This window comes from Hemiscyllium ocellatum, chromosome 12, assembly GCF_020745735.1.
Source record: "Hemiscyllium ocellatum isolate sHemOce1 chromosome 12, sHemOce1.pat.X.cur, whole genome shotgun sequence".
Classification (NCBI taxonomy): domain Eukaryota; kingdom Metazoa; phylum Chordata; class Chondrichthyes; order Orectolobiformes; family Hemiscylliidae; genus Hemiscyllium; species Hemiscyllium ocellatum.
Genome location: NC_083412.1, coordinates 69490188 through 69505230, shown reverse-complemented (window position 1 = coordinate 69505230; position 15043 = coordinate 69490188). Strand labels below are relative to the sequence as shown.

The window sequence follows — 15043 nt, the reverse complement described above, 5'->3', positions numbered from 1 at the left end:
TCCATCTACCTATCACTTCCCCTGCTACCTTACCCCAGCCCCACCCCACCCTCTTATTTATCTCTCAGCCCCCTTCCCATACCCCCACCACATTCCTGATGCCTGAAATATCGATTCTTCTGCTCCTCAGCTGCTCCCTGACCTGTTGTGCTTTTCCAGCGCAACACTTTTTGACTGTCCTTGTTATCCTTGCTATAGAATATCGAGCATATGAACACTTTCTGGCATATCTCTGCTGAGATGTATTCAGTCCATAACCCTGTAATGCACACACTTCTGCACCAATTTTGAGTAACCCAAGTATATTTTTCAGCCAAAGCTGTGTTCTGTAATTCTTGATGTATAAAAGCACTTTTGCACAGGAAAAAGCACCAATGGATTCCAAAGATTAATGAAGTACTCCACTGAAATTTCTGTCGATTTATTTTGCAGTGTAAGCCTCTTAGTTGGATTCTATCTTTTATCCTCACCCATCTTCTGCATAATATCAACCTTTACCTAGCTGCCATCATTCTGAAGAAGGGCTACTGACTCCAAAGTGTTCACTCTGCTTTCTGTCCACAGATTCTGCCAGACCTGCTGAGTTTCTCCAGCAATTTCTGTGTCCACAGCTATTTCTAGTCTATATTAATGATTTTGAGGGAAGTGAATATGGCCAGATTTGTGAATGACAAACATATGAAGGCATCTGATGAGGATGACAGAAAAGAGTCTGCAGAGGGATATAGACAAGTTAAGGGGGTGGACACAAATTTGGCAGCTGGAATATAATGTGAAAAATGTGATTTGGAACTTTGGCAGGAAGCATAGAGAAGCTGAATATCTTTTTTTATTCATTTGTGGGAACTGAGCGTTACTGTCTGTCCAGCATTTATTATTTAAATGGAGAAAGACTGCAGAAAGCTGTAGCACAGATGGATTTGGGGGCTCTTCATGCATAAATAATAAAAAGATGGTTTATAATTTTAGCTGGTAATTGGGAAGGCAAATGGAAAGTTGACACTTATACCAAAAGGGAATGACGTCCAGAAATCAAAGTATAAAAACTTCTTGCTCAATCTATTCAAGGCATTCATTAGACCACACCTGGAATAGTGTGCACAGTTTTAATTCCCTTATCTAAGGAAAGATATACTGGCACTAGAAGCAGTCCAGAGAAGGTTCATTAGGTCAGCCCAGGGTCTGGGGAAGAAATTGAGGAGGTTGGGCCGATACTCATTGGAGTTTACAAGAGTAAAAAATTACATGATTGAAACATGCTTTGGAGATTTAGATTCTTTGGAGATTTCACCAGAGTAGATGTAGAGAGGTTGTGTCCCCTTGTGGAAAAAAGCTAGAACTAGAGGACATATTCTCAGAGTTAGGGACTGCACACTTAGATCAGAGGTGGTTACAGAGTGAATCTGTCAAATTATTTCCCACAGAAGGCATCGTTAATTATAGTAAAGGCTGCGGTCGACAAAATATTATTTGGTTCGGGCATCAAGGGTTACTGGAGTAAGGCAGAAAAGAGGAGTTGAGGATTATGAGATCAGTCATGATCTCATTGAATGGCAGAGCAGACTTGATGGGCAGAATGGCCTACTTCTGGCCTGCACCTGACAGTCTTATAGCAGGTTTTAATCTTCTGATTGTTGATTCAATCCTACTGAGATTGCTGTGCGATTGGCCAGAGACACAGATCTGGGAAGTTTGTCCTATACTTACCCTCGCTTTACACACAGACATTTTAGAGATTTTCACAGCTGGTGTAAAGCTTGCTGAGGTGTTTAACTGTTATAAATCCATTGGAGATCATGCCATCACCAGCAGCAATGCTAATCACCCTCTCCCTCAACAGACCGTGGTCAGCACCCCTTCCCAAGCCAGAGATGGTGTTAACTGCTCTGGCCCTTCTGAACAATGACAGTGTTACAAAGGAACATGGGAACACCACTCAGCTATTTAACCCTTTGAGCCCTTTCTCCTATTCAGTGAGACCATGGTTGATCCGTGGCCTAATATGACTTTGGCACATATCTCTTAATATCTTTGCATAACAAAACTTTATCTGTCTCAGATTTAAGATTAACAATTGATCCTGAATTGATTGAGCTTTGTTGAAGAGAATTTCAAATATCTACTCCTATTTGTATGTTGAAATGCTTCCAAACATCTCTCTTGAATGGTCCTGCCCTAATTCTGGCACTATGCCCCTAGTTCGAGAAGCCCCAGCCTGTGTAAATAGGTTATCTTCATTTACCCTGTCTTTTCCTGTTAATATATTGAAGACTTTAATCAGATCACCCCTCAACCTTCTGAATTCTAGAGAAAATATCCACCGGGTTTGTGTAATTTTTCCTCAAACATATTCCCTGCAGTTCAGGTATCATTCTTGTACACCAATGTTAAGACAAAACAGGCTTATGAGGAAAACTAAGTTCTGGAGGAGAAAGACAGATAAATCCACTACTTTTAAAACAAGGAATCAAAATAGGAAGCTAGTGGGTTCTGTGTATTAATTCACAGTCATCTGTGATGATGGCCCACTGCTTGGCTTTGGAGACTGTTATTCCATATGGGCCAGCAGCAGGCAGGTGAAGGGCTATTGCCTGAAATGTTGATTTTCCTGCTCCTCGGATGCTGCCTGACCTGCTGTGCTTTTCCATCCCCACTCTAATCTAGACCCTGATTTCCAGTATCTGCAGTCCTCACTTTTGCCCAGGAGGGGGCAGGTGGCAATAGTTTAGTTTGGAATTACGTGTGGCATGGACTTGTTGGAGTGAAGTGTCTGTTTCCGTGCTGTGGCTCTATGACTCTCTCAGATTTTATGGAAACTGTAAGGAAGATTTTGAATACAAGGAGAATTACAGTCTGAGGTTCTATTTGGTGTGATGTAACTTAAATCACTGGAAACAACTTGAAATAAAGTTCATTAACCCTTTGGAATTCAATATAATTTTGTTGAGGCCAGTAATGGAAGGTTGGACAATTTTAACAATTTGCCTCTGGGACCAGTTCATGTTTACTCAGGATTACATTCAGTTCTGAAGAAGGGTCACTGGATCTGAAACGTTAGCTCTGATTTCTCTCCACAACTGCTGCCAGACCTGCTGAGATTTGCCAGCAATTTCTGTTTTTGTTTCAGATTTCCAGCATCTGAAGTTCTTTCACTTTTTTCCTTAATGGTGTATTGTGTAATAACCCCGAGACAATACAACGCTTTCTAGTCCTCACTAACTTTTTCACACATTTATCCTGTGGTTTTGGCTGTTTCAAGCTTTCATTTTACTGCAACTTTTCCAGCCCAGACTGACTGAGTGCAGCTTCAGCTGCAACTGTCACAGAAGCTGACTGTCTTTTTAACACTGACACACTCTTATAGTGACAACTCACTTATTGTCTGAAGAACGTTTTTTTTTACTTTACAGATCATTTAGATCCTTTCTCCCAATAGTTTATTCAGATTTGAAGACAGGAATCTGTATCCCCAAACACCAGGTTGTATGGGGTAGCACTCTCTGGGCAGCTTGCTACTACTTTGGAAGTGATGAGAGTAAAACTGCTGGCACCAATCTTTCTTTTAATGTTAGTCTATGATGCTTACCAATATTAAGTGATGAAGGGCTAACCATAATAAGTTTTTTGCAAAAAGGCCTGAATTTGTTTAATAAGAGTTGGTTTATTACTTACAATAACAGGTTATATTAGCTTCAGATTAACTGCAGCTAACTGGTGAACTCTATTACACAATGTAAAAGACATTGTTGTTTCTGAAAGGCACCATGTTGAGCTCGTGATTTGCAACTGGCTTGCTGCTCCCTGAGACAATCATTTATATATCAATGGGAGGAGTTATCCCAAAGGTTCAGAGTTAATCCCTTCAGTTCAACTACCTTATATGACAATTCATATTTCCTTTGATATACCAAATCTACAATTCCACATTTATAAATGTATGATTAACTTACTTGGTCGAGGTGAAGGCTCTACCATTATGTATCCTGTGCCACTGGGTAATATGCGCTGCTTGAGATTGATACGACTGTAGATGTAAATATATTAATGTAACAAGTGAATGTAGACAGGAGACAGCCCAATAATATGTTTTGCTCTGTTACTTCTCAAACTAATAGTAACAGTTTGAATTTTATAGTTACCACTGACTCCACTAAATTCTGTAATTGAGTTGTCAGCCTCTTGTCCCTAACCAACATTCCCAGTGTAAATAGCAGTCATCACCCAGAACCAGCTTCACTGGGTGTGTCATTTCATTCACAAACCTGACACCAAGTTCCTGAGCAACTGCTTTTCTCTGAACATCACGACAAGAGATTCCCAGGAGAGTAGAGGAGGTGCTTCAATGATATTATCGAAGCATAATGTGAAGAGATTCTCAATGAGCCTAGCTCACTATCACTCAGAATGGAGAACAGGCTTTCAGGGAAGCAATGAGTGATTGGACAGATTTCAATCAGAGAATGTTGAGGCCAAAGTCAAGGCGGTGGACAGAGTCCACAACACCCTCTGAGTAACTCAACTATTCAACCCTTCAAACACCAAGATCATAGAGTTTGCAGATCATTCATCAGACTGGTCAGCCCTCTTAGAATGTACTGAAACAAAGACAGAGATTGCTGGAAGAGCTCAACAGGTCTGGCAGGATCAGTATTGAGGAAGGGTCCCAGACTGGAAAACTTTGAATAACGGATTTCCCTCCACAGATGCTGCCAGACTTCATGGAATCACGACAGTGTGGAAACAGGCCATTCAGCCCAACAAATCCATATCGATTCTCTCAACCAGACCTATACTTTCCCTGCAGCCTGACATTTCCCATGGCTAGTGCACATAAGCTACACATCCCTGTACATTATGGACAATTTAACATGAACAATCCAGCTAACCTGCACATTTTTGGACAGAAGGAGGAAACTGGAACACCTGCTGGAAACCCAAACAGTCACAGAGAGGACGTGTCCATACAGACAGTTGTCCGAAGGTGGAATTGAACCCAGGTACCTGGTGCTGTGAGGCAGCAGTGCTAACCACTGAGCTACCATGCCACCTGATGAGTTTTTCCAGCAATTTCTGGTTTTGTTTCTGATCTACAACATTCACTTTCAGTTTTATTTAGTATGTACTGAGCCAGGGTGAAAGCATGCCATTCTCAATTCTGATGATTTGCCCAACAGAGGTTGTGAAATATCTTCAATCTGAATTTCTGATGGTGCTTCTCCAATAAGATGAGGGAAAGCACTGAACAAATGTGGTTCAATCAGACTCATCAGCATGAATAACAAATAATTGACTGAGGCTATTCCATGTCTCTCATTTTAACAGAGTCAGTAACTGCTAGATAGCCCACATTGACCCTTGTGTAATAAAATGTCCCAAGACTTTTCATCAAGCTATCACCAGAAGGAACATGGTACCAAGTCAACAAAAGACATTCAGGGAAGTGAAGAAAATTTTAGCTGAACAGGTTGGCATTAGGCAGCATTATAAAGCAGGAGGGAAAGGTAGCAAGGTGGGTTGGAAGGAATTCTCAAGCTTCTGGTCTGACAGCTGTTGGCACAGGCCCAACGGATATGGAGCAGTTGTAAAAGACCATAATAAAGTCATGGAGTCCTACCATATATTGTCACATCTGTATGAAAACAAACACTAATTAATACTATTTATCGGTGCAGGTATCATTGTGTGATGGGTTCTTCCAAATCCATGACTCCTATGTAAGTGCACAAACAATACAGTGAATCAACAAATCAGCAGGTCCAGGAATCAATGACTCAGATTTGGAAAAATGTGAGATCTTCGAGGATTACAGACTGGAGGAAGTGACAGAGCCAGAGAGAGGTGAGACAGCAGAAAGATTTGTACACCAGGACGTTAGCATGAATATTGTGGGAGTTCTGGGCAGGATTTTATTTATTCATGATTTTTGGGAATTGCTGAATGGGACAGCAATTATTTCTCATTTCTACTTGCCCTCAAGAGGGTGCGAGTGAGCTGTCTGCTTGCACTGCACAAGTCCATTTGGTGTAGGTACACACATGATGCTATTATGAAGGGTGTTTCAGGCATTTGACCCAATGACTTTAAGGGAAAAACATTTTAGCTCCAAGTCATCATTGTACGTGTGGAAGTTGGAGAGGAATGTGCAGCTGGTGGTGTTACGAAGGTTTTGCTGCCTTTGTTCTGCCCCAGGGGAGAGGTGTTTGGTTAGAAAGGGGTGTCAAAAAGTGTTAGTAATTTACTGCAGTGCATCATGGCCAGTGGTGGAGAGTGGGAATGTTGAAGGGGCTGCATAAGGTGGCAAGCAAGCATGGTGCTTTGTGGTAGGTGGAGGTTCGTGAGTGTTTCTGGAGTTAGATGGAGAGTGTGAAGAATTGCCCCACACTCATGACTTGTAACTTGTAGATGATGAACAGGTTTTGAGGAGTCAGGAGGTGAGGTACTCACTGAAGCATTGGAGGAACAGTATCTGATTGGTTCATGCAGTACATTTGCTGGTCAATGGTAATGTCCAAAATGTTGAAAGTGAGGCCAATAGTAATGCCTTTGAATTTCAAGGTCAGATAATATAATTGTTTCTTGTTGGAGATGCTTATTGCCTGGGACATGATTGTAATGAATGTTACTTGCCACTATCAACCTAAGCTTCTGATGATTTGGTTTATAGTGAGACCTCAATGTCCATCACCAAGAGTGACTTGGCAGAAGCACTGATGACCTCACTGGTCATGTCCTGAAGGACATAACTGCCAATCTGCTTTTGGGCAAATGGTGAAGGAATCTACACAATGGAAATATATACTTGACCTCACTGTCACCAATCTGCCTGCTGCCGATGCCCCTGTCCATGTGAGTACTTGGAGGAGAGACCAGGGCACAGTCCTTGTGGAGACGAAATCCCATCTTCACATTTAGGATACTCTCCATGGTGTTGTGTGGCACTACCACATGCTAAATGGATAGATGCTGATCAGACCTAGCAACTCAAGACTGACTATTCATGAGCAGCTGTGAATGCAAGGTAGCAGCAAAATTGGACTCAATCACAGTCTGCACCCATATGTCTGTCATATTCCTCCAAAGCACCATTACCATCAGGCTGGAGGATCAATCCTGGGTTCATTGAAGACCAAAAAGGACATGCCAGGAGCAGCAAAAGCATCTCAAAAAATGGGGTGCAATCAAGCAAAAACACAGGAGTACTTGCATGTCAACCACAATAAACAGAAAGTGATAGACAAAGATAAGTGTTTCCACAGTCAACAGATCTGATCTCAGCTCATCAATGATGGAGGAATCCAGTACATCAATGTAGCAGATAAGGGTGACAGGTTAATACAATCTTAACCCAGAAATGCTGAGTGTATCCACCTTGGCCTCATCTCGAAGTGCCCAGCATCACAGATACCAGTTTTCAGCCAATTTGATTCACTCCTTCTGACATCAAGAACCAGATGAAGGCTCTGGATATTACAAAGACAATGGAACTGGAAAGATTCTGGCAATAGTACTTAAGCCTTGTGCTCCAGTAATTGTCACAGCCCTAGTAAAGCTCCAGTACAGTGACAACGTTGGCATCCCTGTACATACAAAACAGGACAAATCCAAGCTGGAAAATTACTGCTGCATCAGTCTGCCCTTGATCATCAGTAATGTGATGGAAGGTGTTGTCAACTGTCTTAACAAGCAGCACTTTCTTTGTACTAACCTACTGACTGACACTCAGGAGGGAAACTTCTCTGTAGGTTGGAGTCATACCGAGGATAAAATATAACATTGAAGATCAATCATCTCAACTCCAGTACATCTCTTCAGGGGTTCCTCTGGGCAGTTTCTTCAGCATAGCCATCTTAGCTTTTTCAACAATGTCCTTCCCTCCATCATGAGGTCAAAAGCAGGGAATGTTCACTGATAATTGCACAATGTTCATTCACAACTCCTCAGATACTGAACCTATCCATACCCATGCACAGTGCGACTGGATCATATCCGGACTTGGCCTGGCAAATAGCATTCACACTATGTAAGTACCAGGCAAGGCCATCCCCAACGAGAGAGAATCTGACAATTCAATCGCATTGCCATAGCTGAATGCTCTAGTTTCAGTAACTTGGGGTCACTATTTACCAGGATCTGAACTGAGCAGGATTTTGCCTGTAGGGGCAGGCCAGAAGCTAGGAATTCTGCAACAAAGGACTTACTTCCTGACTTTCTCAAGTCAGTCGACCATCTACAAGGCATGAGTCAGGAATGTGGTTGAATACTCTTCATGTGCCCTAACGAGTGTAGCTCCACCAACACTCAAAACATTTGCACCATCCAAGACAAAGCAACTGCTTGATTGGTCCACATTCAGAAATATACATTTCCCCCAGTACCATGCTCAGTTTTTTTTTGTTTCTTTTGTCTTTCTTTCCCTAACCTATATGCTTCCTCCTGTGTCTCTACGAGCTTCATCATGAAGGATGGCTTTTCGAATGATGTTTTATCCCTGCTGTTGATCCTCTGACTGTTGCTCACTGACAGTTTTTGCATTTTATCTCCTTGCTGACTCCCTGAGCTTTCTTAACACAGTCATGCTCTTAAATTGCTAAATCCCTTTTCTTTAAACATTTTTTTTCCATTTGAATCCATGCAGCTGCTCTCCATGTTGTATTCTGATCTGGGTTGTTCATTGTCACCAATCCTTTATTAAAGCTAAGTCTGAGGCCTGACTAGTTATTATTGATGGAGGATAAAACAACTGGTGAGACTAATCAGAAGGGGTATTTTATTCTATAACAAGATAGTTTATTGCATGATAGCAATAAGATGATTACCATTAAGTTCATACACATACTTACTAAGGACTACCCAGAATTGCTCAAACCACATTCATTTCCCGAGGGAACACATGCAGATTTCAATGGCCACAATCCAAAGACTGTGAGATCATCAGATTGGTTGGAGGTCAATGCAATATCAACATTCCCCAACACTGACACTCCCGTACCACTGATGCTGTTGGACCCAACACTCACCCTCTTCATTGCCACCCGCTGGGGCTTCGCATCCCCTCACTTTTTGAGGGACCTGACACAATCCACCACAATATCCAATCCCTGACATCAAGTTCTATTTGTCCACAAACATGTAACTCTCCCTCAACCCAGGACCTGGGAAAACCCTGCACACAGATCCAAATGCACCATTTTATTACTGGATCCCCCTCCTCCCTGGAACCCATACCCGACACCCAAAGGACTGATAACTCATGCCCCACTCATCCAGACCCAATGTCCATCAGCCACCCTACAATACACACTCCAGAGACCCTACCTCCTTTCCAACCCAGCATCCTAACCATCTGGCACCCTACTTACCACGCACTATTGCATTCTTCCCACCTTGACACCTATTCTCCTTGCACCTGCTCCTCATGCACATCTTACATAGTTACAAGAGCTGCATAGATTGTGCAGACATATTCCTTAATGCAAAAGAACATCAGGAACTGAGTGGCAAACTGGGTGTGATTGCTATTCCTCAGCAAATGAGGAATGGCAAACCTTCCTGATGCCCTTCCCGATGAAGGGCTTATGCATGAAACATCAATACCCTTGTGTCTCGGATGCTGCCTGACCTGCTGTGCTTTTCCAACACTACACTTTCGACTCTGATCTCCAGCATCTACAATCCGCACTTTCTCCTAGTTGATTTTAATGTCACTGTGAAGCCTCTTCTCAGGATGCCTACCCTTGAAGAAGTTATTCTCCTCTTTCCAAAGGTTCTTAGTGAGTCACTCTCTCACTGCACCCCTCCCCCAGGTCATCTCTTCTGCCATTCTTGATGAAAAGCTTATGTCCAAAACATCGATTCACCTGCTCCTCAGATGCTGCCTGACCTGCTGCATTTTTCTAGCACCACACTCTCGATACCACAGCAAATCCAGACCATTGTGTGCAGCAACACCATATGGACAGCATGGGATCAAAGGGATGTCTCGACAACACAACCCTCACAAGAGTATTTAGAGATGGTCAATAAATATTAGACTTGCCAGCAATGCCCAAATCCCATGAACATTTCAAGTAAAGATGTGGATCGGTCCAATGAACTCTGCCAAGCTACACTTAGGAAACTCTTAGATTTGTCTGAGGATAGTGTATGATAACTTGACTTTCAATTGTTGACAGTGAGCATGCAGGTGAACTTTCTTAATTTGATAACAGCTCCAAATCTTTGTACCTAAAAGGATATAAATACTGTATCCCAAAGTGAAGGTTACTTTCCAGTGTTGAGAAGTCTGGTTCTGTGCTTCTCTATTAAAATCTGAGTCAGAAAGAAGAATGAGAAAACAAAATAGCAATAAAAATACTTCAACTGACATACCTTTGGAAATAGCGCTTCTCTTCTCCCGTTAAGAGATTTTTTTCAAATCCTGCTAAGCCACGTTTGATACGAGCAGAGCAGGAAAAATTCTTTGGTTTGTAACAGAACCAGGGCTCCCCAGTCTTGGGATCAGTAAAGTTACAGAGTGGTTCAGTTTGAGGCAAATAAAGATTACATCGAGTGGTCTGTAAGGTACTTTGAAAATAAACTCTTGAGATTCGTTCCTCACGTAGCCTTTTGAGTATTTGGATCCCTTCACTGGAATGAACCAATGAAATTGAGACTTCAACTTTCCCTGGCCATGATAAAGTAAAATTGACATAGTAAAATCCATTTTCATTGTCTATAATAGTTCCTGCTGAACCAGCTTTTAAAGCTGGGGTGTGGATCCGAGCTTGGAGATAGTCACCCCCATATCGCTTTGGGTGACCTTCAAAATCACTCATCTGCAGCATCACTTGTAACTGATCTCCCACATAGAAAGTCTTTGCAGAATTTAAAATTACAAAGTGAATGTGTGCTGGGTCACTGCTTTTCTGAAAGGGCACAGCAGAGTTGGGGGGCTTAGGCCATTTGATCATTTTCATAAGGGACGTTCCCTCTGACCTTTCTTCAGGGGTGAAGCTGTGAATCTGGTAGCCACATTGTATCAGCCTGTCTGTCCAATGGGGATTCCTTGTCTCCACTTTCTGCATCATGGTGTGATTAAACTTTGGAACTGGATATCTTCTCCATTCGGACACAGATCCAGGAATTGCAGTTTTATCGTACTATGAAAAAGAAAACCATTTTTCATGAATAACAGGGAATTCTTCAGAATTGCAGCATCTTAATCAAAGGATTACATACTTCAATGAGGTAGTGAGCATTAATTCATTCATATGCTGCATGTTCAGCTCAAGAGGAAACAGGTCATCAGAAAGTCTAACCCTTGATTCCCTGACAGCGCAGTGATCTTCTCCTGAAAGTGACCAGACCCGGAAAGTTCCCAGTTTAATTCCAAGTCTGTACAGAGTTGATTTCCTCACTGATTATTGAGGTAAAAATGCACAATCAATTTGTGTTCCCAAACGTCACACTGTGCAATGGCAGCTGCTGGAAGAGCATAGGATGAGGCAGAGGATGAGGAACAGACCTGAGCTTCAGTTTGAGACCCTGATTCAGGTCAGGTGACTTGAATACTAGGTACTAGGTCTGTCTGTAGAACTGTATCTCATAACTTAAGTCATAATCTCAAAAGACATCTCATAAATCCAGTTTTCAATTGATGAGCACCCTGAACAATGTGTAAGTCTGTCATGTTCAATAATCCCCTAGGGCTTATCCACCAACGAACAATAGCAGCTTGTCGATGTCATGAACAAAAGACAGACAAGCAGACTGTTGACTTGTGAACTCCAGTCAGTTGGTATAAAATCAGTTTTTGATACTGATGCATGTCTGCCCTCACTGTTTACATTGTATGAAAGAAAAAACCAGAAGCAACCTCAATGACAGGTTTAAAAGGAAAGATAGAGAAGGAAGAAAAAAAGGAGAGGGAGCAGTGTTGTTTAAGGAGTGCATTACAGTGTGGGAGAAAGAGAAAGTCTCACACAGATCAAATTGCCTCAAGAAAAGGAATAAAAACTGTATAATTGCTTTGCTCAATATAGTCTTTAACCAATCAACTCGTAGAAAGGGTGGGAAAGAACAAATTTTTATTCACCTTATGTAGGATGTCCATGTCACTGGCTGGGCCAGCATTTATTGCCTGTCCTTAATTGTCCTTCGTTATGTGGGGCCATATATTGGAAGGGATGTGCAAAAGAAGCAAATGTGATCAGAGAAAAAAACTTTCTCACACAGCAAGTAGTTAGGGTATAGAATGCACTATCTGGAAATGTGGTGAAGGAAGATACATTTGATGCATTCAAGTGATCATTGGATGATTATTTGGATAGAAATAGTGTTCAAGTTTATGGGGAATATTTAGACGTTTGCGCATAGAAATGATGTCAAAAAGTGTGGCACTGAAAAAGCACAGTAGATTAGGCAGCGTCTGAGGATCAGGACAGTCAATGTTTCGAGCATAAGCCCTTCATTTCGCACAGTGGTTAGCACTGCTGCCTCACAGCGCTAGAGACCCGGATTCAATTCCCGCCTCAGGCGACTGACTGTGTGGAGTTCGCACATTCTCCCAGTGTCTGCGTAGGTTTCCTCCGGGTGCTCCGGTTTCCTCCCACAGTCCAAAAATGTGCAGGTTAGGTGAATTAGCCATGCTAAATTGCCCGTAGTGTTAGGTGAAGGGGTAAATGTAGGGGAATGGGTCTGGGTGGGTTGCGCTTCGGCGGGTCGGGTGTGGACTTGTTGGGTCGAAGTGCCTGTTTCCACATTGTAAGTAATCTAATCTAATCATGAATGTGGGGGCGGGTGCCCAGGGGGGCTGAGAGATAAATGGGAGAGGGTTGGGGTTGGGGCTGGGGGGACAGTAGTAGGAATGTGATAGGTAGATGAGGGTGGGGGGTGATGTTGATAGGTCAGAGTGGAGGGTGGAGTTGATAAGTGGGAATGAGCATGGACAGGTAGGAGCGTTCAAGAGGGCAGTGCCAAGTTGGAGGTTTGGATCTGCGATAAGGTGGAGAGAGGGGAGATAAGGAAATGATGAAATCAACATTGATTCCATGTGATTGGAGGGTCCCAAGGTAGAAGATGAGGTGTTCTTCCTCCAGTCATTGGGTGGCTCAGACTTGGTGGTGGAGGAGGCCCAGGTCTTACATGGACTATTTTCTAAATGGGGAGAAAATTCAGAAGTCTAAAATACAAAGAGTCTTGGGAATTCTAGTCCAGGATTCCCTCAAGGTAAACCTGCTCATTAAGTCAGTATTTAGGAAGGCAAATGTAATGATGGCATTTATTTTGAGAGGACTTGAATATCAATACAGGGATTTCCTTCTGTGATGATGCTGCTCTTTAACAAGTTATCTTGTCCTTGGTTTCTTTTCAAGAGCTTGCAAAGATACAGGTTCCAAAATGTCTTGGATTGATCTATTTGAAGAAGCATTTAAGTTAAAAAAAAACTTTTGCAATGAAAAGGAAGTGGCCAGTTCTCCAAGCTCAGCGTTTCTCTGGTTTGGTTTGGTCTGGTTTTCGCAGTCTGGCTGTTCAGGGCTGCTAGTCAGTGGTGAAGCTGCTGGACCCAAAGAAGCAGGTCCATGCTGATCCTCCCTCTTTCTGACATCTCTCTTGCAAGAACCTGTGTTGAATTTTTCCTCTTTTTGCTCAAGTTCTTCCTGGGGATTGTCACAAGTATTTGGAACAGCATCATTAATTGGGATAATCTGATGGATTTCAGATAGGTTATTCTCTATTCTGTTCTCTTTTGTTTGTGTTTCATTTGATAATCTTGCAAATAAATTCTGTTTTGTTTAAAACTAAATGGTTGGACCAGCTGCATCGTCCCTGGAATATCCACATTCCACCTGCTTAAAGCAACGAGCAAAGTTAGGGTCCAGGCTACTTTCTTGAAATGTTTTGAGTGGGTCTGGCCTGGTCCATACAGATTGGGGAATCTTTGCAGGATTTGTTCTTTGTTCCAAATTGGGATTAAGGTTGTTGGACTTAAAAGCTGCAAGTGATAGGTGTTAGTGTCTGTTGTTGTGGGTGTTGATTTTTTTTGGTTTAAGCAGTGCTTGGGATAGCAATGGCTCTTTCAGTCACCAGTAGTTTTCTGGGGATGAAAGAAGTGACTATGGAGGTGTTGCAAAAGGAGATGAAGGACAAGCTGCTGGAATTAGCAGACAAGCTGGAGTCGGAGCTGTCTCCTTCCGTGAGGAAAGGACAGATAATTACAGCAATAGCTCAGCATTTACATTTGCTGGAAACACCATCAGAATCTTTAGAATTGGATAAAGTTCAACTGAAAATGAAGCAGCTTGGGTTAGAGGCAACAGACAGAGACCGGGAAAGAGAAGTGAAAGGGTTTGGATTATGATTAAAAGCAGAGGAAAGAGAGAGAGAGAAAAGGAAAAAGAGAGGGAATTTGAACTTTAGAAATTGGCATTTAGACAGGAAAATCAGCTTAAAAGGATGGAGAGGAAGGCTGAAGGTTAGCTTAGTGAGGAAGAGAGTGAGGATGAATAAACCCATGGTATCGAAAGGCCTGGTGAGGATCTGTTCCAATAGATTCAAGCATTGCCTAAACTTGATGAGAAGAATGTGGAAGCCTGATGCATCTCATTTGAAAAGGTGGCTAAACAAATGCAGTGGCCAGTGACCATGTGGGTTTTGTTGATCCAAACATAACTTGTAGGTGGAGCTAGTGAGATATTCATATCACTTTCAAAGGAGGTATCTAGGGCATATGGGGAGGTGAAGAAAGCCATCTTAGTGCATATGAGCTTGTGCCAGAAACCTACAGACATTTCAGGAATCTAAGGAGGGATCCTGGTCATACCTACATTGACTTTGAAAGAATGAAACAAAGTCATTTAAGGGCATTAAAAATAAGGATAAGGGCATTAAAAATAGAGCAAATCTATGACACTCTTAGAGAGATGGTTATTTTGGAGGAATTCAAAATTTAGTTCCTGAAGTAGTGAGAACTCATATGGAAGAGCAGAGAGTTAAAATGGCAAGATTAGCAACTGAAATGGGTGATGATTATGAGTTGGTCCATAAGTCAAAGTTTGGCTTCCAA

The 15043-nt window shown here is 42.2% G+C and overlaps 1 protein-coding gene across 4 annotated transcripts in view; it reads right to left on the bottom strand.

Annotated features, from left to right (window-relative positions):
* LOC132821108 (NXPE family member 3-like) overlaps window positions 1–15043 on the bottom strand; it is an 88851-nt gene that overhangs the window by 12605 nt on the left and 61203 nt on the right. For all 4 annotated transcript variants that reach the window (XM_060833652.1, XM_060833653.1, XM_060833651.1 and 1 more), the window contains 2 exons: window positions 10369–11138; window positions 3951–4024 (listed from right to left, as the gene is read on the bottom strand). In XM_060833652.1, coding sequence (XP_060689635.1) covers window positions 3951–4024; window positions 10369–11138 — 844 coding nt within the window. The remainder of the gene's footprint in view (window positions 1–3950; window positions 4025–10368; window positions 11139–15043) is intronic.